General features: G+C 43.5%; 2 protein-coding genes across 2 annotated transcripts in view; both read left to right on the top strand.

Annotated features, from left to right (window-relative positions):
• LOC145448523 (sorting nexin-2-like) overlaps window positions 1-24,144 on the top strand; it is a 60,453-nt gene that overhangs the window by 3,230 nt on the left and 33,079 nt on the right. The gene's annotated exons all lie outside the window — the stretch shown is intronic.
• The window catches only part of LOC145448519 (uncharacterized), a 58,922-nt gene that overhangs the window by 32,014 nt on the left and 2,764 nt on the right, over window positions 1-24,144 (top strand). The window contains exons 21-27 of the mRNA XM_080326926.1: window positions 3,095-3,235; window positions 4,346-4,517; window positions 5,983-6,083; window positions 6,151-6,242; window positions 8,004-8,181; window positions 14,684-14,776; window positions 21,843-21,957. Coding sequence (XP_080183052.1) covers window positions 3,095-3,235; window positions 4,346-4,517; window positions 5,983-6,083; window positions 6,151-6,242; window positions 8,004-8,181; window positions 14,684-14,776; window positions 21,843-21,957 — 892 coding nt within the window. The remainder of the gene's footprint in view (window positions 1-3,094; window positions 3,236-4,345; window positions 4,518-5,982; window positions 6,084-6,150; window positions 6,243-8,003; window positions 8,182-14,683; window positions 14,777-21,842; window positions 21,958-24,144) is intronic.

Genomic DNA, 24,144 nt, shown 5'->3' with positions numbered 1-24,144 from the left:
GCCAAAAGGCTTCTATCACCCATCGCCCAAGGTCGATTTCCACCTATTTAGTCAAGGACATGCGACACTTTTATCCGGGATCTCTTGGCTTAGCCCTTATTCCCTGGTGCGGAGCTAATGCTCAACGTGAAGAGTGTTTCGGATGAGTATGATGAGATGACTATGGCAGACGCTCATTCCCGTCTCATCTGATAGTTTACCACCAACAATAGCAATAGCAAGCTATAGCGACATTTACTTGAAAACTAAGCGCACTCCACTCTATTACCGCTATGTTAACAGTTAAGGCACACGCGCATTGCGCAGTCTCAATAATAAATGTTCACAAGGAGCAAGTATCGTCAGTGTTGGTTGGCATTATCACCCATTAAGGCGCGAGTCATTCCTACACGATGATTACATTTTTTTCTACAAAGCCGCGCCATAATTTCATGTTTACTGTACACGGTGTCGCGTACAGCATTAATGGCGCGAGGCTCGCGGGTTCGTCTGTTCGCGCAACTTCGCCGTTTGTACCTGATACGTTACAGGGGAATGGCACTGGATGACATTTAACCAAACAAAACACCGTTGGTGTTGTCGTCAACTGGTAGCGACGATGGAATAAGACACGCGCCCGAGCTTCTGGATAAGTGCCAACTACTCTCACAATCAAATTATGATGATATTCGTGTACGCAGCCATCTTTCGTTACGCTAATAGGCTTTTCTTTGTTTCCCATCGTGGAATCATTTTCTGTCATGCGATATTGGCTTCGAGATGCAAATGGAATTAAAGGCAATAGTCATCTTCTCGTTTTAGGTATCAGCATCACTGTCGTCGATTTTGCTAAAAATTTACGGAGCGAGCAAGTTTATTAAGTTTCAGCATCAGCTCAAAAATATACACACAGCAAATATATCTGGAAAACTGACATCGTTATACAAGAAAACCCAATTTCAGAATGCGAAATGCCCCTTTCCTTTTCCTCGTTCGGGGCTATATCACAAACGCACCCTATCTCAGACAGATGTATTCATCACGGCATGGACTGTCGAATGGGGCAAATTGAGTTTCAACAACAGCGACTCGACCTGAAAAATCTTCCTCGCCTCTATATCCTCATATTTTGATTGATTATATTTATTTAAAAACTAAAATCAGCTTGTGCTCAATCTTAAATTCGCCGCATATTATAAAAACTCCCTACTCCTGTGTTTTATCGAGAAAATGACTCTCGCAGGTACAGTATTTACAAGCTTCTGCTTCGGCGCTTTCGCCCATGTGCTCGCAATATTGTTAATTTAATCATAACCATAATTTTTATTGATGGTTTCATCCGCTCAAGAAATGCAATTTGCAACACAGGACAGTTGGGAGCATGACGAAACGACCAAGTACGGTCTCTCAGCCTAATGTCTGTCTCGATATAAGACCCGATGTTACGATGGGCCAGTATTCGATCTTATCCTTCCACCATCATTTTGTTGTACTTCATTGTGTCTTTTCTGGGCTTATTTGCAAAGACGCCGTAATAAGTGACGCGTAGGAGGAGACCTCTTCAAAAACGTACCAATGTTAAGACTAGAACCGGGGTCCCTCCAGTGGAAGGCAATTGATTTGCACATACCTACACATAATACGGAAAGTTTTGTGTCATTCGATTAATTGCTCCAATGCGCATAAATTCGCGCATATCCATACGTAGACATTCTTCCAAAATATTCCGTCACATTCGCCGAGATTGGATTTGTTACGTCTTCGTAATGTCACATGTGAATCAGTCACATGTGAATCAGTCTTTTGCATTCCGTCGAAGAGAAGTGTTACACCAAGAGATGAATCGAGCGCGTACTTATACGTGCCACTTTGATATCGCATCGAACGACCGCGAAAGTCGATAGGTAATCACAATACGCTCGAAGAGCACTATATGGTGGTTCCACAACATCAATAGACTTTCCGCCATCACCTGGCGATACTGTTACCGGTATGTGACGTCGCTAATATCACACGAAAGCATATCTGGTTGGCGTTCATTCTGCTGTGACGCAATTTCAGTGTTTCTTACACCAGACAAGGCCTGTTTCCTTCATTTAAACTCTTCACCGTAAGCGTGGCGACGGTTCAAGGTATACCTTAAATGGCTTGATCGGGACCTACTTAAGTATCGTAGGCCCCAAGTTGATCCTTCTGGAACTTATTGAGAGCTTCGTGCAAGGCGAAATGCTTTCCAAGCTCTCAATATTGTTGTAAAACGATTTTTATTTGGTACCAGCTGTAAAATTTTCAGAGTTGACAGACACTTCCAGTGCCATCTTGACTACAAATAGTTTCGTCATAATGTGGATCTTCCTATATCCTTCCCGCCACGTTGTGCCAGACTTATATCGCTTTTGCTCTTGAGATTTCTTCTGGCCTTCAGCAAGCCCGCTTTTCGAGCGCGTCAAATGTCTTGCAATATGTGCCAAGTATTCTTGTGAGATAACTTGGTATGCTGAGCAAAATATCGTGATAGAATAGAATACACTCACGCATACGCACCCCAGTGACAACGTTTTTCTATTACTTCCACCTCTACTAAAGCTTTTTTTAGATAATACTACTAGTTACTTTTTGCACTTTGAATTTTGAAAATTAAAAAGTAGTTTTACGAGTGTAAGAACAGGGTAAAATAACTCCCCTGTATCACAGTAATGAAATTTTTTGTCGAAGATCGCAGCTATATATATGTAGTGTCCTTAGTAATTTTCAGTCAGTCGCGAATATTCAGCTTAAATTTGCGAATATGGCCACATTATATTAACCTCTAAAAGTGTGCGACCCTTCGACCAATCAACTTACTTGACTATTTTCGGGCATATCTTGGAAATCCCTACTACTCGTGATAGAGTTGAAATTTACGGCATTATACTTCCACTTAGTAGTAAGGAGTAACGCTGACTACTTTGATAACCTCTCGTAATAAGGGGCCCAACAGTTGAAAAAAAAAACGTATTGCGGCGTCATGATGTCGATTAAATAACCCAGATGTGTGAAGTTGGCACACCGCCCATGCGACAAACCACGCTTGTTACCCAGTCACCCGCCTCCAGCACGACGATTCCATTGGCAGGATCTGGAAAAGAAACTGGAGATGGAGACGAAAAAATTCGAGAGGGAACTGAAGCGAGCAAACGAACTCGCCGACGAGCTTGAGCAATTGAAAAAAGAACATTCAAACTTGCAAAAGGAACACGCCGCACTTACCACGGAGGTACGTGACTATAGATGCCCTATAGTTTGTAGCATTGTCGATATGCCAACATTCGAATACCGACAGCTGTCAATCTTTGGGTTGTTGGCTGATTTTTCTTATAATCTCGGGGTGTGATCGCTACCAAATTGTTTCGGTCAGTAGTTTGGCTGAATGTGAAAGTAAGGACTACATTGTAAATACATTGGTGGAAAATAGGTGAATATACCAGATCTGCATCATGTCGTAGACTGTAAATCGACCAACGGAACTTTTTGGTACAGAAAACGACTCAATCGCACCAATCCTTACGAAAATATATATCATTTTATTTTACTTTTACCTGTATCACATTTTCAAGCCTTTGCAGAGTGGTCCACGAAAACAGAACTCATTTCCCCCATCGTAATGGGGGGCCAGAAAGTGCGGTTGCCTGGTTTGCAACCTATTACGCTATAGCGCGTAAATCGGCGTTGTCAGTGTAGTCACCCCGGACCACATACGCAGAGATGGTCGCGTTAGTAACGAAGTATTGCTACATTTTCCGTTTACTCAAATATCTTGTCCTACTTTCTCGAGTAGTGATGTTTTCCGACAAACTTACCTCTACTTAACGGTATTTGAAGCAAAACTACTTAATGTTCACATTTTGGATTTTGCAAAGCAAGAAGTAGTTTTAGGGTGGGTTTGCATGAGTTGGTGATAACGACCCGACGAAATATCATCCTTATTTGTATTGTCGTGCCGTGTGGATCATTTTTTGTTATGTCTACGAAGGTGCACACTCAATTACGAAAGTACCCCACCACCAAATGTCTACAAACTTGAGCGATGTCTCGACCAAATGCAATTTTGAAAAGACATTTCAGATCTTTTATTTTCTACGTTTACTCGAAGTAGTTTCACACCGTTTCTGCGCTGTATTTTAACTCTGTGAAATGCACGCACATGCGCCACTATGGGATCCTTCGTTACAATGTGGAAGTATTCCTTTGGATTTAAATGCAATTCGCAGGACCGCGATCAAATAAATCTGCTATCCTGTTGGACTCTGTGGCGATTAGATATCGCTCCCTTATTTTTTATTCCGCGACTTTCAAGTCATTCGCGTTTCCGATCCGTTTTCTTTAGTGCGAAGGTTTCAAGACAGCGGCCGCCACCGGCGCTGCCATGGCCGCTAAGATAGGCACCCTCGAAGCGGAAAATAAGCAGCTGGCGACGGAAGTGAAGACCCTCACCGACAATTACAACACCGAGCGAGTGCTGAGAAAGAAGTACTATAACATGGTGGAGGACATGAAGGGTACGCAGAAAATACAAAGATTTACTGTAGCGACGGGTATTATTAATTGCGGTGTACAGGCCGTGGTGAAAGGGTCAGTAAAAGTTCAATTAGCTCTAATGGATACTCTCTGTGGAGTGAAAAAATGCTGCGGTTAATTGCGATGCGTATGAAGTACGCCTTATGGAAATTACTGAAAGCTGTAATCTAGTTCAGCATTGCGATGTCCCGATATAGAAACTTTTTTGTCGAAATACTGCCTAAAAATGCGCTTCCAATATATTTAATTGCATGCGTTTTAATTATTCCTCCCTAGCATAGCATAAAGGAGCTCAATTACGTCGGTCGACGCTAATTACTAGGTATGCGCGTTTTTGACTGTAGCCGTATTCTCAACGGTTATTTTCTTCATATTGTTACATCCGGTTCTCAAAAATGGTACTTCCACTATAATTATTGAATGAAGTACCGCACGGGACACGCATGTCGGTGTGAAACTCTCTTTGTTGGTGCGCTGGTGCTTCGTGAATTCCCGGCCCTCTGTGGCTTTATCTTGTTGTCTAACTAAACTAAAGGTGATTCTCTGTGATATTATATAGCTCTTCGTGCGTTTACACTTATATTCACTTCCAGTGCCATTGCCAATATCTCATCCTTATTTATAGTTCTCCACTTTTTGCAGAAACTATGTGATTCCCGATGATGATACGCAAAAATAAAATGAAACAAAATCGGAGATACATCGATTAAATTGTATCGCTCAATTAAACCCAAGGGTGGCCCCCATAGTGCAAAATCCGTATGCCAATTTCGATTGGATCAAACCGTTTGAACGGATCGGCGCTCCGCAAGTCACAATGCGATGTGATGAACAGATAAGATGTTGTCGAAACGACCAAGTGCGGTCTCTCAATCTTACATCCACCTCGGTCTGGTGCCCGTTTTTGGACGCTTTACCTTGCTCTTTCCATTCGCTCTTCATGCGTCCAACGTGATTTTTGAAAATACAGCGACGCAGGGTAGGACGAGTGCAGAAAAAAACACAGACACTACGAAACATGCTACTGCCGTTATAAATGAAATACCGATTATTCGATATAAATATCGAGCACAAAACAAAAGCTATGGAGTCGTCATCGTTATATTTCACAGATAATTTGCATAGTTGCATAACATAACGTTACTGTCTCTTCTCATACTTTGTATTGCCGACTGAAAATGCGGTTTCCTATTCAGCGTTACATAATTTGTTCAATTTCTCAACGGCTGCATAGCTGTGTCTCGGGAACGGGAGAAACGCCTTGCTCACTGCTTCCTGGCGTCGACTATAATGCGCCCAATCCAATATATGCACTGATTGTTCGCTACTGATTGAAGCCCAGCTACCGGCATGATGATCAAATTTTCCATTCGAAATATCATTCATAATAGCATTGTAAAGTATACTGAGCAATGTCGCCACAAAGCAACGCTTACCATTACGCAGGAAAGATTCGCGTGTTCTGTCGCTATCGACCGCTGAGCAAAACCGAAATCGCGAACAATAACAAGCCCGTCGTGAAGGCTCCAGACGAATACACCGTGCAGGTAACTCTCGTCTGTGATTGGATCACGCGAGATACTACGTAACAGTCTGTGCGTTGTTGCGTGACAGGTTGAAGCACGAGGTAACTTGAAAGAGTTTCAATTTGATCAAGTTTTCACGAGTGACAGCACGCAGGAACAAGTGTTTGAAGACACTTTCAAGTGAGTGCACTTGACTTGCATGCGGATTTTAATGTGCTTTGGGTTGTCTGAGGGCTGGAGACAATGATTCTTGGGATCGAAGCGGGTGTTGATTTTAATGATTCGATTGCTGTAGTGGGAGACGATATGTTCGACTACTGATATTATACTGAGAGATGTATTATTATCGACGACACGACGAGAATTATGGTTTCGATATCTATTTTCTTCCCAACGTATGAGCCTGAAACCGCAATTAGTCGCATCGCACCATCTAAAACGCAGCACAACGTAGCAGAAGTGTCACAAGCTGCCATGAAATATGTGCGGTCGAAAAAAGACCAAGTATTCCTGATGCTACGGTATAACTGACATCATTTTCTTCGTGGTCGCATAAAAGGAACATATTTGCACTGTCCGCTTCATCGATGCTATTATGGCGTCGTAATGAGCGATACTTGAATGCTCGACTCGGGATCCTATCACTCATATACTAACCGTTCGGGTCTTACATATTCACTTGAGATTATGTCGGCACAACTACATTATCCCATGGACATAGAATATTGTTACAGGATATATACTAGGGACGGTGTGAACGGTGAGGTTCACGTTTACGTTCTGTGTGTGAACCTCAAAGATTTAGAGGTTCACATTCACAAACGAACCTTGGTAGGTTCTACACTGTGAATCTTTTTCATATATTACAATTTTCACCTCATTGTAACATCTTTGGTTGAAATTTATTGCACTTCAACTGCGGGTCACCATATGCATGGCGCTGGCAGAAAAATCAACACTAAAGAAGCATGCACCTTGACAATCTCAAAAATTTTACTTGCTTTGTTACAAAAGTTTATATAATATTTAATGAGTCTCTGCTGTGAGCTTGTCCTGCAATCACACAACAGCAAGAGCGAAATACACTACATGTAGGTATACCTGACTATAGTCAGCGAATGAATCTTATTCTACCAATCAATGAAGTTGATTTCGTTTTCTGATGTAAAACAAAAATCTAGCTATCGTTCGGAGTCAATCTTGATTTCATATGTTTATTGTACAAAAACCACATCTGTGCGATTGGGGTTGTGGCTACTATACTGTATAACTTGTTAAAGAAGAACTATCGGCAGCAAGTATAGAAACCCGTTTTCCACTCAGCTCAATATCAACGTAGCAATACTCGGACGCCGAATACATTTGCCCGGTCTGGCCTAGACCGTTAAGGCGTATAAGCTTATATTCCCTCGCAAGTCTTCGTCGAAATTGTTGGCAAAGCAACGGAAGACATTGATTTTATGGGATTATTTTATCATTTGATTGCCCCAGTTGATAAATTTAGCGACGTTCAAAACGTCAATATGTACTTCAGCATTATGGCATTATGTGGCCCGAGTCGTCACTTGATATCGTGTACATTAATAAAGGCTATCACTTCACTGAAATGTAGGGTTGGAATTAGCAATATGACGTCACGTGACGTCATGAGGTTCACGTTCGCGTTCACACAGAGCCTTTCAAAAAGGTTTGCATTCACGCGAACCGGAACCTTTCAGAGGTGCACAGCATCCCTAATATATACCTATCTATACCGCTGTTCGCTACCAGTTTAAAGTGTGTCACTGTGTGTGTGTGGGGGGGGGGGGGGGGGTCTGTGAATAAGGGCCTGCACCGACTGAATTACAATCATATGTTTCTGTCACACGATGCATCGCTGTTTCGTATAGACAATGCGGAATTAGCATTTGGATTGGCTCCTACTTTCGAGTCTACTTTCAGCCTGGTGCAGTCGGCCGTTGATGGATACAATGTCTGTATCTTCGCTTACGGTCAAACCGGATCCGGCAAGACGTACACCATGATAGGCGGCGGGCCCACGCAGCAGGGTATCGCGCCCAGAGCTTTCAACCGGATTTTCGATCTGATACAAGAAAACGAAGGGAAGCTGAAATTTGAAGTAAGCGAGTAGCGTAAGGGAGCCAGTAAAGATTACCTGCTGAAAGAATGCGACCCCTCGCCAACATCGACTTAGCTGGAGTGCTTCTCTGATCCTAGTTTTGTACTTCTGCATGAATTCGTTTCGACATGTTTTGTAAATCGCTACTGCCACTTGACTGGAGGTGGAATTCATGACGTTATATTTGAGTACCAACGCTGACTATCCTTTGACCATTACTGGATAATAGTCAGATCCCCTTGGATGGAAATTCCTAGTGCTATATTTGCTGGAGATGAGATTTTAGGCATTTTCGTTGGTGAATTCGACGGAAAAACTGATTCCATCTTGAATTTTCTATGGTTCAATGCACCGTATTTAGGAATGGCCGACAATGTTTTGACAGCTGAGATAAAACACCGGCATACCAACGTGTAGTCATTGTAGTGTAGTGTGCTGTTTTTGTTTGTTCCTGCTCGCACCGGCAGATACATTTCTAATGCCTAAGTCACCAAGTGCTGAATTCAACATGTCGATTTCGCCATACCGGACATCGCAGCTATCAACGCTATGTTACAACACACCTATTAGCATACTGGGCGATATTGCAACGTACGAAAATCTGGGCGCAATCGAAACCGATCGGAGTCATACCCTCCACTGTAATAATATCCGAAAATTGTCACGCGCAGCCTATAACGAATGCGAATGAATGCTACGGACGGGCGCCGAACATTTCTAAACTTAGAAGCGGAAGCCATGTCGTATTCGTGTTCCATTGTACCGCGGTCGGTCAAATCGGGCCCCTGTAATTATACTGTTTCGGTATGTGCGATTTGGTCAATTTTGATGCGTGTAATTCGGCGAAATCTCACGACGAAAAATTGCGCTTCTCGATGCGATTCCAGCTACAGCTAGGACTCCTTTTTTCGCTATCATCTCCGGAAGCCAAAGCGTCTCAATTGCCGGGCGCGTTGTTCTATTTGTTCTGGAGACTTACTTCCGTTAGTGGGGCAGCATAGCAAACCTATTGTGCATTTTGTGATACAAGCACCAAATTTGGCACACATGTATATTAACATGCTGCGAAGATTTTCCGATATTGAGCCACTCGGAATTCTCTCTTCATGTCCGCCATATTGGATTTCAAAATGGCCGCCATTTGAAATCTACATTTGCGATTATGTCTGGGTCAAATGCTACTATTGACTTCATTTTGGTGTCAAAATGTATGTTTTGTGGGTCAAGGAATCCAATGGTACCAATTTCACAATCCAATGCTCAAACCAATGCACAGTTCTAATGCACTAATCTAAATCAAATGCACAAATCTAAACGTTTAACGCACAAATCTAAATCAAATGCACAAATCTAAAATTATAATATGCAAATCTAAATCAAATGCAATGCACAAACCTAATCCAATGCACAATCCAATGGTACGAATTCCAACTTAATGTTATCTTTCATTGTCTGTTGTATAATTGTAATTACAACTTATCTAGGAAATATTTGATTGAACACGATACTTTGAAAAGAATGATTTTATGCAAGCATGTCAAATGGGTGTAAAAGTCTGTAAATGTCTTAGGTACAATTCTGACATGCTACATGGTCTAAAATCTGAGGCTAGGTGTATACTGACATTCTACAATGGTCTGGTATGATAGGTATCTGAGGCTAGGTATACACCGGTACTGAGGATACGCGTACATAAACAGTGTCATGTTAACAAGTTCAGCACTGCCACAAGTACATGTATGTTGTGGACTCATCGTCTTGTGCAGTCCCCGTCACACACACAGAGGGCTGTGCACTGAAGGCCAGCCTTCTTGCATTTGCAGCGCTTCACACACCCTTTCTGGCACTTGCAGGAAATCAGCTCAATGCAGCTGTGAGCTGTCTCAGGTAGCCTGGTCCAGTATGGTGTGTACTGTCCTCCAGTCATTGACCAACCCCAGTTGGTTGGTGGAGGGAGCTCAGGTGCTGGCAGCAATATCTGACCCCACACATATCCACCTTGATACACTGCCCTCTTGACATGTTCCTCTAAAGCTGCCTTCGTTGGAGGGATCAGCTGCACATCATTCTTCCTTGCAAAGACTTTCCTCCTGGCCGTGTCAATGTCCGTGCATTTGCTGGTTCGATCATACAACAAGATCACAAACCTCTCGATGATGCACATTGCATCATTTGGTATGTCACGTGGTGCGGAGGACAGCAGCAGCAGCGCCTCAGTGAGTTCTGGCAGTACCGTCCAGACTGCCCACGCAGTCTTCTTGCCATGTCTGGCAAAACTAGACACAGTGTCGCATCCAGTTAGAGCGTGGAACATTGGCAGTGCACGAGCCTTTTCTGGTCCCAGTCCAGCTGCAATTTCGTGTGCTGCTAGGTATCGGAATCTTTGGCCTGTTCCGAATGCCAGCCACAGTTCTTCTGGTTGCAACTCCTGTACCACGGACTCTGCCAGTACCACAACATCGGTGTCTACAGTCCGGATGACTATTGAGTGGTGTCCATGCTTGGCTGCATGAGATGCATGCAGCAACATCCGACTTGCGTGTAGGAGCACGCAACATCATCCCGATGTATGTTGGAAGTGGGGTCTCCTGTGCAACACTGTGCCGGACACAAGTGGATGATGTGGTGCCACGTGTTCGCTTGTGCTTTACGCTGTTGAACTTCAGTATCTGGGCTGTGGTAATTGCTGCAGGGTTAGTGTCTGTCATCTGGTCTTTGATGCTGGATCCCTCTAGGATCATGCTGACTAGGGCAAGCAGCAACGGTGGTACTGATTTTTCTTGACATCCTCCGAGGAATCCTGTGAAGGGCTTAGCTTCTCCAAACATTTCACGGCGAACAATGTGTGCAGCACGGGCAAGATGGACTGCATCACTGTCACTGTCCAGCTCGAAGGCTTTGTCAATAGCAGAACCGAGATCTTTTTCAAATGCCATCAGGATGTCTCTCCCCTTGGAGTATGTCCGCAAGTCAGGAAAGTGAGATAGCAGTCTCTGTTTCAGTCGTGTGGAGTGAACTCTCGTGTCGAGCTGCACTCCAAGCTGTTCCATTCTGTACTGATAGAGGTGGACAAGATCGGCCAATCTGAATACTGTTGCCGTCTCCTCATCTTGTCTGGTTTCTTCAATGTAAAGTGCGAGTTCAGCGAAGACAACTGCCGGCATTGCTTGCTCTTGGCCTGAGTCCTGTGGTAATGTTGACTGGACCTTTCTTGTGCGGTTATAAAGTCCTATCAAGCACTGTGGGTGATACTGGGCGTCCAACGCTACCATGTCCCCACCACTGAGCCGGCCAAGTAGTTCTGTATCACCAACAAGGGTACGCACCCGTCTGTCCATTTGGAATGTTGCAGTTTTTCGAAGACTGTTAGCCCCAGCAGGTTGTGCACAGAAGAAACAAGTTTCTGGGACCTTTTCTGTAACCGATGAACGAGAATGTCCCCTGGTGCGTTTGCATACAGATTGTTCCTCGTCGCTTTGACCTTCTTTCTTGAGTGCTCGTTTTTGTGCCCTCTGCAGTTTGGTGTTGTTGTACTGGAGCCTGAACGTGTGGTGATATTGTGCACCGTGTGCAACTATCGCAGCTTCAATGCCATGACCATCATCGAGTCGTTTCAACTGAAATGATCCTGGAAGCTCTCCAAGTTCACTGAATTTGATCAAGTTCTCTGCGAGTGAACTGTACCCACTACCAATGTCTTTTCTCTTTGATTGGTCGGGTTTGGTCAGTGTCTCCGCCTTGTCCTTCTGACATATGAGGCATAAACTCCAGTCAGTTGTGGTGAGGTGCCGTGATGTTGATGGTGAAGTGGAGCTATAGTCTGAACCTCTTGGGCATAGTAGAACTGTCTTCAGATTAATATCAGCTAGCACCGTCAGTTTACAGACATGCATGCATCACTATGAACCTGGAATGACACAAAGTAACATTTCTGTTATCGTCACTGCACTACAGCTACCACTTCAACAACTACTCTATACCACCACCACCACCAGAATCGAGTCATTAGACCAGGGGTTCTCAACTTCCCTTGTACAACGGGCCGCATTTTAACAGCAGAAGACGCTGCGGGCCGCAGAACAATATTAACATATATTTGTGGGCGAATGTTAAATTTAGGCTACTGTAGCCTATATTTACCAGTCGTATACGGGGATTTAGTACGTTTTGTGCATTATAATGAACAGAATTCGTAGGTTTGCAGCTGCTGCTTCTTGTGAGACGATGTATCTTCTAGCGGCACAAGTAAATCCCTTCATGGAGCTTGCATTGCATTCGTTGCTATGTCGGTATTTGCAACTTCCAACCATTCCACCAGAGAACCGAACTCTCTGTTTCAATGCGTGAGCGAGCAAGTATAAAATTACGGTAACTTTTGCGTTACGGAGGGCATTAGCACATTCAGCTGTGAGTGATATGAGAAGTCTCGTGTTCCGGGTCATTTCCGAGCAAACCAATCAACAACCATGTTCCTTTCTTTCAATACCTGGGGCCCGGCAGCAATAGTTACAGAACTCAGCTTTGTCAAGTTGATATTTTTTGCTGGTCCCCTCCCCGCGTTTACCCAGCCAGGATTTCCTCTACATCAGTGGTTCTCAACCTGGGGGCCGTGAAAGCATTGAAGGGGGCGCGAAGAAGCGGTCAACTGAAAAAATTTTCGCGCTCCGCGCGATTTGCGTCCAGTTCACGCGTGTTTCTCTATATACAGACCTAATTTCATATTTTTAATTCTCTCATCAACACTCATAACCGTCCATGCCATCAAACAATCTGTAGGGGTTGCTAGCATCCCGGTTGGATTTTGTGATATGACGATAAGGGTGGGGGGGCGCGAAATGTTTCACTATCAAAAAGGAGGGTATGACTAAAAAAAGTTGAGAACCACTGCTCTACATACATGTCCACTCTGATGAATTTCAACCAGATAATTAGTTATGCAATGTCGGTGGATTCGACCAAGGCGGGGTTGAAGTAGTCTGTGCGGCAACCTTTTAAGACACACCCCTCTTTTTGATAGGGAAAAATTTCGTTTGCTTGATCGCAGCTTCGCGCCCCCTTCAGATGTGTTCAGGCCCCCGGAAGCGCGCCCCCACTTTGAGAACCACTGCTTTCAATAATGAATTATGAAACGAAACAGAGAGGATGCAATAAAAGAGCCAAGTATCTAAATCTATTTATAACAATACCGTTTCAGTAAATTGCGTTTATGCTGAAAGATGTCGCGGGCCACAAAATACTCGTCTGCGGGCCGCATGCGGCCCGCGGGCCGCGGGTTGAGAACCCCTGCATTAGACTATAATAACGACAAATGTAGATCGATAAGTGGCCATGTAATGTGAAGTCGCCATTTTCAAATCCAATATGGCGGCACATTGGTAAAAATACGCATTGCAGATTGTTACCATTGGATTCCTTGACCCAAAAAACATACATTTAGATACCAAAATAAAGTCTATAGCAGCATTAGGCCCAGAGATAATCGCAAATGTAGATTTCAAATGGCGGCCATTTTGAAATCCAATATGGCGGACATGAAGAGAGAATTCCGAGTGGCTCAATATCTGAAAATGTTTGCAACATGTTAATATACATGTGTGCCAAATTTGGTGCTTGTATCACAAAATGCACAATCCTTTTGAATATTTGGGCTAAACCGCCCCACTACGTTAAGTGTCACCGTTTTTAAGTGCAACGTACCGTTCGCCCCTGAGGCACGCTACCTTTTTGACCAGTCATGCCGGATATGATAACTATAGGTGAAGCCGCTGGCCGCACGTAGGCTTTCCAGTAGTTTCATTGATTGACTTCAATACAATTTGGTGACAAATAACAAGTATTATAAACGTTAAAAGCAAATTTCAGGGTTCTGAGATAATTTTGTCTCAAATATTCATGTCCAAACTCGGGCATGGATATTTTAGGGATTTTATTGTATTTGTCACTTGTCTAGTTGAAGTTGAGGTTAGTTCAAACAAACAACCCGTCAGACGATTTCATCCGGCCCGCGTAGCAATCCTGGTTGAATGCAAAAATGCCATCGAGTTTTGGCGGACAATGAGTTCTCATATAGTCGAAAACGCCAATACGAAACCGTTGTATGTAGGTTGCATGGAGAGTAGTTCACAAAAAGTATAGTTCAAATATTTGTGATCGCACCGTTGTATAGCTTCTGACTCACAAGTCCCCGGTTTCCAGTGACACCCGAATTTTGATTGAAAAATTCCTACGCCGCGTTTTCAGTCTCTAATAATCCGCGCAAAGCATAACGCAGGACCAACATCGCACCGCAGCTAAAGTATAGGGCTCATAGGAATACGCCACTTATATCACATAGACGGACAGGCCTATGTTATGGTGTGTAAATTCGTGCGATCAATTATGTGTGATGAATGAGAAAATATCCCGTTGCCATATCCCGTTTCAAAACCCGCATCGTCGTGTGCAGATAGAAACTGTTAACCAGCGAACGGCGTCAGATTTCAGCTTGTCTGTTACGCTGTAGGTGTCGTGCTATATGCTGGAATTATACAATGAAAATCTCGTCGACCTGCTTGCGCCCAAGGGTTCTAAAGACGCGAAACTGGATATCAAGAAGGTAAGCATGCTATAATATTTTGAACTTCGAGCAAAGACGACATGCCTTTACTTTCGGGGTCAAGTGTATTTAATTGCAAGCGGCTATTGAATCATTGAATCGCTGGTGAAACGGATCATAGAACTTGATTCTCCTGTCTATATTGTTTTCGTCTCCGTCTCGTGGTGATAATTCTTTCATAAGCTTAGCTCCGAGTCGATTTAAGCACTAGCCTAGATCGAGCAAAGATATATTTCTGACTTCATATCCGTTTACTTCAGTAGATTGATAAACTGGTTTATACAAGCATGTATCAATATTGGGGCTAATCGCACTTGAACAACGCGTGCAAGCACGATATACGGCTATTCGTCAACGCACACGCCACATACATATATTTGAATCAAATTTGGCATATCAGCGAGAGAGAAGAGGGCTAAAAGTTGCATGTTGCATATGTCTGAAATCGATTTGTTGTATACATACATAGTGGGGCGGTTTAGCCCAAATATTCAAAAGGATTGTGCATTTTGTGATACAAGCACCAAATTTGGCACACATGTATATTAACATGTTGCAAACATTTTCAGATATTGAGCCACTCGGAATTCTCTCTTCATGTCCGCCATATTGGATTTCAAAATGGCCGCCATTTGAAATCTACATTTGCGATTATCTCTGGGCCTAATGCTGCTATAGACTTTATTTTGGTATCTAAATGTATGTTTTTTGGGTCAAGGAATCCAATGGTAACAATCTGCAATGCGTATTTTTACCAATGTGCCGCCATATTGGATTTGAAAATGGCGACTTCACATTACATGGCCACTTATCGATCTACATTTGTCGTTATTATAGTCTAATGCAGGGGTTCTCAACCCGCGGCCCGCGGGCCGCATGCGGCCCGCAGACGAGTATTTTGTGGCCCGCGACATCTTTCAGCATAAACGCAATTTACTGAAACGGTATTGTTATAAATAGATTTAGATACTTGGCTCTTTTATTGCATCCTCTCTGTTTCGTTTCATAATTCATTATTGAAAGCAGTGGTTCTCAAAGTGGGGGCGCGCTTCCGGGGGCCTGAACACATCTGAAGGGGGCGCGAAGCTGCGATCAAGCAAACGAAATTTTTCCCTATCAAAAAGAGGGGTGTGTCTTAAAAGGTTGCCGCACAGACTACTTCAACCCCGCCTTGGTCGAATCCACCGACATTGCATAACTAATTATCTGGTTGAAATTCATCAGAGTGGACATGTATGTAGAGCAGTGGTTCTCAACTTTTTTTAGTCATACCCTCCTTTTTGATAGTGAAACATTTCGCGCCCCCCCACCCTTATCGTCATATCACAAAATCCAACCGGGATGCTAGCAACCCCTACAGATTGTTTGATGGCATGGACGGTTATGAGTGTTGATGAGAGAATTAAAAATATGAAATTAGGTCTGTATATAGAGAAACACGCGTGAACTGGACGCAAATCGCGCGGAGCGCGAAAATTTTTTCAGTTGACCGCTTCTTCGCGCCCCCTTCAATGCTTTCACGGCCCCCAGGTTGAGAACCACTGATGTAGAGGAAATCCTGGCTGGGTAAACGCGGGGAGGGGACCAGCAAAAAATATCAACTTGACAAAGCTGAGTTCTGTAACTATTGCTGCCGGGCCCCAGGTATTGAAAGAAAGGAACATGGTTGTTGATTGGTTTGCTCGGAAATGACCCGGAACACGAGACTTCTCATATCACTCACAGCTGAATGTGCTAATGCCCTCCGTAACGCAAAAGTTACCGTAATTTTATACTTGCTCGCTCACGCATTGAAACAGAGAGTTCGGTTCTCTGGTGGAATGGTTGGAAGTTGCAAATACCGACATAGCAACGAATGCAATGCAAGCTCCATGAAGGGATTTACTTGTGCCGCTAGAAGATACATCGTCTCACAAGAAGCAGCAGCTGCAAACCTACGAATTCTGTTCATTATAATGCACAAAACGTACTAAATCCCCGTATACGACTGGTAAATATAGGCTACAGTAGCCTAAATTTAACATTCGCCCACAAATATATGTTAATATTGTTCTGCGGCCCGCAGCGTCTTCTGCTGTTAAAATGCGGCCCGTTGTACAAGGGAAGTTGAGAACCCCTGGTCTAATGACTCGATTCTGGTGGTGGTGGTGGTATAGAGTAGTTGTTGAAGTGGTAGCTGTAGTGCAGTGACGATAACAGAAATGTTACTTTGTGTCATTCCAGGTTCATAGTGATGCATGCATGTCTGTAAACTGACGGTGCTAGCTGATATTAATCTGAAGACAGTTCTACTATGCCCAAGAGGTTCAGACTATAGCTCCACTTCACCATCAACATCACGGCACCTCACCACAACTGACTGGAGTTTATGCCTCATATGTCAGAAGGACAAGGCGGAGACACTGACCAAACCCGACCAATCAAAGAGAAAAGACATTGGTAGTGGGTACAGTTCACTCGCAGAGAACTTGATCAAATTCAGTGAACTTGGAGAGCTTCCAGGATCATTTCAGTTGAAACGACTCGATGATGGTCATGGCATTGAAGCTGCGATAGTTGCACACGGTGCACAATATCACCACACGTTCAGGCTCCAGTACAACAACACCAAACTGCAGAGGGCACAAAAACGAGCACTCAAGAAAGAAGGTCAAAGCGACGAGGAACAATCTGTATGCAAACGCACCAGGGGACATTCTCGTTCATCGGTTACAGAAAAGGTCCCAGAAACTTGTTTCTTCTGTGCACAACCTGCTGGGGCTAACAGTCTTCGAAAAACTGCAACATTCCAAATGGACAGACGGGTGCGTACCCTTGTTGGTGATACAGAACTACTTGGCCGGCTCAGTGGTGGGGACATGGTAGCGTTGGACGCCCAGTATCACCCACAGTGCTTGATAGGACTTTATAACCGCACAAGAAAGGTCCAGTCAACATTACCACAGGACTCAGGCCAAGAGCAAGCAATGCCGGCAGTTGTCTTCGCTGAACTCGCACTTTACATTGAAGAAACCAGACAAGATGAGGAGACGGCAACAGTATTCAGATTGGCCGATCTTGTCCACCTCTATCAGTACAGAATGGAACAGCTTGGAGTGCAGCTCGACACGAGAGTTCACTCCACACGACTGAAACAGAGACTGCTATCTCACTTTCCTGACTTGCGGACATACTCCAAGGGGAGAGACATCCTGATGGCATTTGAAAAAGATCTCGGTTCTGCTATTGACAAAGCCTTCGAGCTGGACAGTGACAGTGATGCAGTCCATCTTGCCCGTGCTGCACACATTGTTCGCCGTGAAATGTTTGGAGAAGCTAAGCCCTTCACAGGATTCCTCGGAGGATGTCAAGAAAAATCAGTACCACCGTTGCTGCTTGCCCTAGTCAGCATGATCCTAGAGGGATCCAGCATCAAAGACCAGATGACAGACACTAACCCTGCAGCAATTACCACAGCCCAGATACTGAAGTTCAACAGCGTAAAGCACAAGCGAACACGTGGCACCACATCATCCACTTGTGTCCGGCACAGTGTTGCACAGGAGACCCCACTTCCAACATACATCGGGATGATGTTGCGTGCTCCTACACGCAAGTCGGATGTTGCTGCATGCATCTCATGCAGCCAAGCATGGACACCACTCAATAGTCATCCGGACTGTAGACACCGATGTTGTGGTACTGGCAGAGTCCGTGGTACAGGAGTTGCAACCAGAAGAACTGTGGCTGGCATTCGGAACAGGCCAAAGATTCCGATACCTAGCAGCACACGAAATTGCAGCTGGACTGGGACCAGAAAAGGCTCGTGCACTGCCAATGTTCCACGCTCTAACTGGATGCGACACTGTGTCTAGTTTTGCCAGACATGGCAAGAAGACTGCGTGGGCAGTCTGGACGGTACTGCCAGAACTCACTGAGGCGCTGCTGCTGCTGTCCTCCGCACCACGTGACATACCAAATGATGCAATGTGCATCATCGAGAGGTTTGTGATCTTGTTGTATGATCGAACCAGCAAATGCACGGACATTGACACGGCCAGGAGGAAAGTCTTTGCAAGGAAGAATGATGTGCAGCTGATCCCTCCAACGAAGGCAGCTTTAGAGGAACATGTCAAGAGGGCAGTGTATCAAGGTGGATATGTGTGGGGTCAGATATTGCTGCCAGCACCTGAGCTCCCTCCACCAACCAACTGGGGTTGGTCAATGACTGGAGGACAGTACACACCATACTGGACCAGGCTACCTGAGACAGCTCACAGCTGCATTGAGCTGATTTCCTGCAAGTGCCAGAAAGGGTGTGTGAAGCGCTGCAAATGCAAGAAGGCTGGCCTTCAGTGCACAGCCCTCTGTGTGTGTGACGGGGACTGCACAAGACGATGAGTCCACAACATACATGTACTTGTGGCAGTGCTGAACTTGTTAACATGACACTGTTTATGTACGCGTATCCTCAGTACCGGTGTATACCTAGCCTCAGATACCTATCATACCAGACCATTGTAGAATGTCAGTATACACCTAGCCTCAGATTTTAGACCATGTAGCATGTCAGAATTGTACCTAAGACATTTACAGACTTTTACACCCATTTGACATGCTTGCATAAAATCATTCTTTTCAAAGTATCGTGTTCAATCAAATATTTCCTAGATAAGTTGTAATTACAATTATACAACAGACAATGAAAGATAACATTAAGTTGGAATTCGTACCATTGGATTGTGCATTGGATTAGGTTTGTGCATTGCATTTGATTTAGATTTGCATATTATAATTTTAGATTTGTGCATTTGATTTAGATTTGTGCGTTAAACGTTTAGATTTGTGCATTTGATTTAGATTAGTGCATTAGAACTGTGCATTGGTTTGAGCATTGGATTGTGAAATTGGTACCATTGGATTCCTTGACCCACAAAACATACATTTTGACACCAAAATGAAGTCAATAGTAGCATTTGACCCAGACATAATCGCAAATGTAGATTTCAAATGGCGGCCATTTTGAAATCCAATATGGCGGACATGAAGAGAGAATTCCGAGTGGCTCAATATCGGAAAATCTTCGCAGCATGTTAATATACATGTGTGCCAAATTTGGTGCTTGTATCACAAAATGCACAATAGGTTTGCTATGCTGCCCCACTACAACACTGCATGTGAATTTACATGACCCAGCGATCTGAGCTCCACATAAAAGTTAAATCAAACCTTTTCACCGACAAGCCGGAAATCTCCTGTAACGGGGAAATCCAATATGTCGAATATGAATGTCCGCAAATCTGCTAATGTAAAGGTTCTCCATTATCAAGCAAACCTTGGGTCCATGGAAAATACGACTTAGAAACTTGTGAAAAAACTTCAGTCGACGCTTGATTGTCGTCCTGGCAATTCACAGCGTATCATTACCCTTTCCGGTGATTATGCTGAAGGGCATGTTCTGTAAAACACATTCGCGCAACTTTATTTGTTGACACCGAAAACTTGATAAATACCAATCTTACGAAATCTATTCAACTACGAGCTTGTCGGATGTGTAGAATGAACCGCGACATTGTTCAAGATAATAGACCGCTCGGCTCTCTTATCAGCACCCCGTTACATGTCTCGTGAGCACCGCTGGCTCTACGGAGATCCGAACGCGATTAGTCTGCAGAAATTGGCATTCTGAACTGAAGATGATGAAAAATTAATGACAGTTGAATAACGTTTCGCCGATGGAGCGTAGGGATTTCGTATCGAGACTGTGTTTGTTAACTTAAGATTTTGCTGGTAACCATTTATAATCAGGGTTGCCAGCGATCGACATGTCTCAAAAACGAAGTAGCCCAAAAGCAGCTGAGTCGCGAGATTAGTAAACTGGCCGCACTTGATGCGACTCGCGCGAAATGGCGACATTTTCAAGTAAACTGGGCCGCGTAGTATACAGAACAGCACAAAGCTTATTGACAGTATTACTTCTCAAATCGCAACGTTTTAAAACTATTTAGAGATCGCAATCGGTTTAATCTCGAATGCAACACACGCCAACACCATGATTCTTATGGTACGATGCTGTTGCGTAACCGTAATTTCGTAGTAATTCTTTCCGGGCGATACACGAATCCAGCGCGTATCAGACCGAGACCTGTATTTCTCCTGCGTCCATTACGCGACAGTCGGGCTGCATTCGGCGAGTTAATGCTGAGGCGCGTGATGGGCGTGTCCACTATCCACTGCCCATTGCGCACAGCGCGTATATGGTAGCTCTGAGAGTATGAGACGTCGAGTCTAGGGCTGGGCACAATGATTCGAGTACTCGAATCTGAATCGAGTATTAATTGTAATGATTCGAGTTGAGTAGTTAAAGATGAGTTTTTCGAGTACTGAAATTATGCGCTCCTCACAACTAAAAGTTAATTTACTATCGAGAATTTTAATTTTGATACCATTTTCCACTGAGGAAGCCTTGAAACCTTAATTGGCCGTGTCGCAGCCTACGAGACATAGTACAAAGCTACGAACGTGACTGGAAATAACACATTTTCAAAATCATCATCATCCAACAACATTGTCAACAAGAGCAATGAAATCGGTATGGTCGAAAAAATACCAAAGTATCTTTAATGTGACGGATAACAGGTATTATATTCTTTGTGGTGGGATAAAAGGTACATTTTTCAACTTTGACAGATTATATTCTGTTGTGACGTCATAATGAGTGATACTCGAATACTCGACTCGACTCGAAGCGTTTTACGTGATTCAGAATCGAATCACTCAGGTACTCGGTTTTGCCCAGCCCTGCGAGTCAAGCAAATGTTCGGGCAGCACTCATTATCACGACATTACCACAAAGAAAACGACTCAAATTACGGATATGCTTCCACGGTGTGAAAGAAGCATCGAAACAGTAATTCTCGTTGATAAAATATGAATCTCAATGGAAAGTGACGTGTAATTGCGGTGCTCGAAAAAATCTTCTGTCACTAACCGACCCGAATCACATTCGATATACCCGACTCTAATGGAATCGGTGATTCGATTTGACCATTCCCGATGAACACGCAACTGGACAACTTTTCGGCAGGACAAAAAGGGCATGGTGTACGTTCAAGGATCTGTGATCAAAAAGGCGGCCACCGCGGAGGAACTCTACGATCTCTTCCAGAAAGGAAGTGAAAGTCGTCATGTGGCGTCTACCAGTAAGTAAATTGCAGAGTGGCGATGCTGGGCTTTATTGACCGGGAATTTCTAATCATGGATAAATGAAAACGATTCGTGTGCAGTTGCGCTTGGTTCAGTCTGATGTCTTCCGTTATTGTGTGCATTTCCACATTTTTGTGTTTCAATTGAAGGTATTGCACGGTTGGAGCCAATCATCATTATTAGGAAAAGTTTTTGTTGCAGTCAAATCCGTGGAAAGTTGCATTTATTTTTCACAAAGGTTGCACTGAAAAGTTGCATTTATGGACAAGTTCCTTGAAATTATTGGGGTATGAGATACTCGAATCGTTCCGTATCCAAGGCACTGTAGCAAAACCCAGTGTTAGCGACTTCAACAAAAGCAATAGCCTGAAAAAATTGACCCAGTGAAAATAGAATTTCCGGCGGTCTAGCCTGTATGTACGTCAAATCAGAGAGGACCTCAACTGTATACGACAGTGAAATAATCAAGCGATCTATTTACATATAGTGCCTAATATTTCCAGTAAAAAGTTAGTTGCATAAAAAATCGAAAAAACTTGAAAAATTCGCATGAAAAATAGAAAGCAGTTGCAAAAATTTGCATGAAAAATCGAAAAGGTTGCATGAAAAAATGAAGGAAGGTTGCAAAAAGTTGCGATATAAGATTCCTCCAAACAGCTTAAAACATCATACTATACATAACTTCCGAGTATTTTGTAAGCTGCCGGAAGTGTTGTAAAAAAAAGCTGCAAAAGCTGCAAAAACTTGCCCTAATCATTATCAATAAGCGTTTTTCCTTCTCAAAATGTATGTATTCAATCGCTATAGCTTGTAGTTCTGGGTTACTTTGCGCAAGATACGGTTCTGAGTGATTCATGGTGCAAAACATTGTTATGAACCCCACGTGCATACGTCAATATACCTCCCTACTCAATTTGTGCTTATTCTAGTTTGTCAAGCATAATATGGATTAAAATGTAGGGTATAATTCTGAGTTACGTTCTTCTGTTTCGTGTGCCACGTTTTGGGTGTTTTTTGTTGCCGCCATCGAGGTGTTGCAGCAGTTATATTCGTGATTCGGTATCGGCGTATATGCTGTGAGTTGTGACGAAAATATTCTGCAGCCACTGATATACTGTTAAAGTGCGCATCTGATGGGTTTGAATTAGACGGATTGGCCTTGCAAGGCCGTGACCTAATTCTCCTGAAAGTGCGACCATAGATACATATTGGCTTTCGACATTATATTCTTTGAGCAGTGTAACTTAACTGGCTTTGGGTGAATTTTTTCCTTGAAAATTCTGCTCTCCGTGTCCGCTGTTTCCCTTCTTACAATTTTGTGTCGATGTCATGGATTCGTTACTAATGGTGACTAGACTGAAATCGTAATATTGCCGCCGGATATTTATAATGTGGCTAAGAACATGTTCTCTTGAGGGATTATTTTCTTATTAGCATTTTTTAATCTAAACATTTAGATAGAAATTTGGCGGATCATGTTGACATTTTAAAGTCTCAGCATTGTATTGATTCGGGGGCTGTATTAAAGCATAGGATTATGTTTACTGAGGTGATCACGCATAGGGTACAACACATATAAGGGTATTTAAACGTTATGTATTGTTAGGAATAAAAAAAAGATCATTATTTTCAATTTTTGTCAGTTACTCGTTGAAATCTCTCCAAAATCGGGTCCCTGATGGCTGTATTTTCTCCCCTCATTATTAGGGCTCGAATCCCAATCGAGTATTGATTGTACGGATTCGATTGGAGTAGCGAGTGAAGATTTTCAGTGTAACGAATCATACGCCCCAACAGCAATCATAGTATCAATTTTTTACTTCTTCCGTGGAAGTTCAAAATCTTCGATTGATCGAACCAGAGCATCCATGACTTCTAGCAAAACGCGACACACAAGCCCTCTGAATTTCGCGGTACAAATATTACGTCAACCGATGTTCCCTCCAAGTTGCGCACGTGCGTAATTGCGCAGTGCTGTCACGGTCTCTGCGCACAGAAAATCCGAAGTGATAACCTTTTTTTGTAGTCGTTACGCACTGTTGTCCAAGGGACCGCGCATTGAGTTGGTGAGTGCGCGCAGACTCGTGAAAAATCAGGGTGAACATTGATGTCAACCGGTATTACGCGTGTGGGTTGGGGAGAACCATATAATTATAAACTATTCAATCATTTTTCTGTTCATT

This window comes from Botryllus schlosseri, chromosome 10 (assembly GCF_051294905.1).
Source record: "Botryllus schlosseri isolate E-star chromosome 10, Bs_hap1, whole genome shotgun sequence".
NCBI lineage: Eukaryota > Metazoa > Chordata > Ascidiacea > Stolidobranchia > Styelidae > Botryllus > Botryllus schlosseri.
This window is presented reverse-complemented; position numbering and strand designations above follow the sequence as displayed.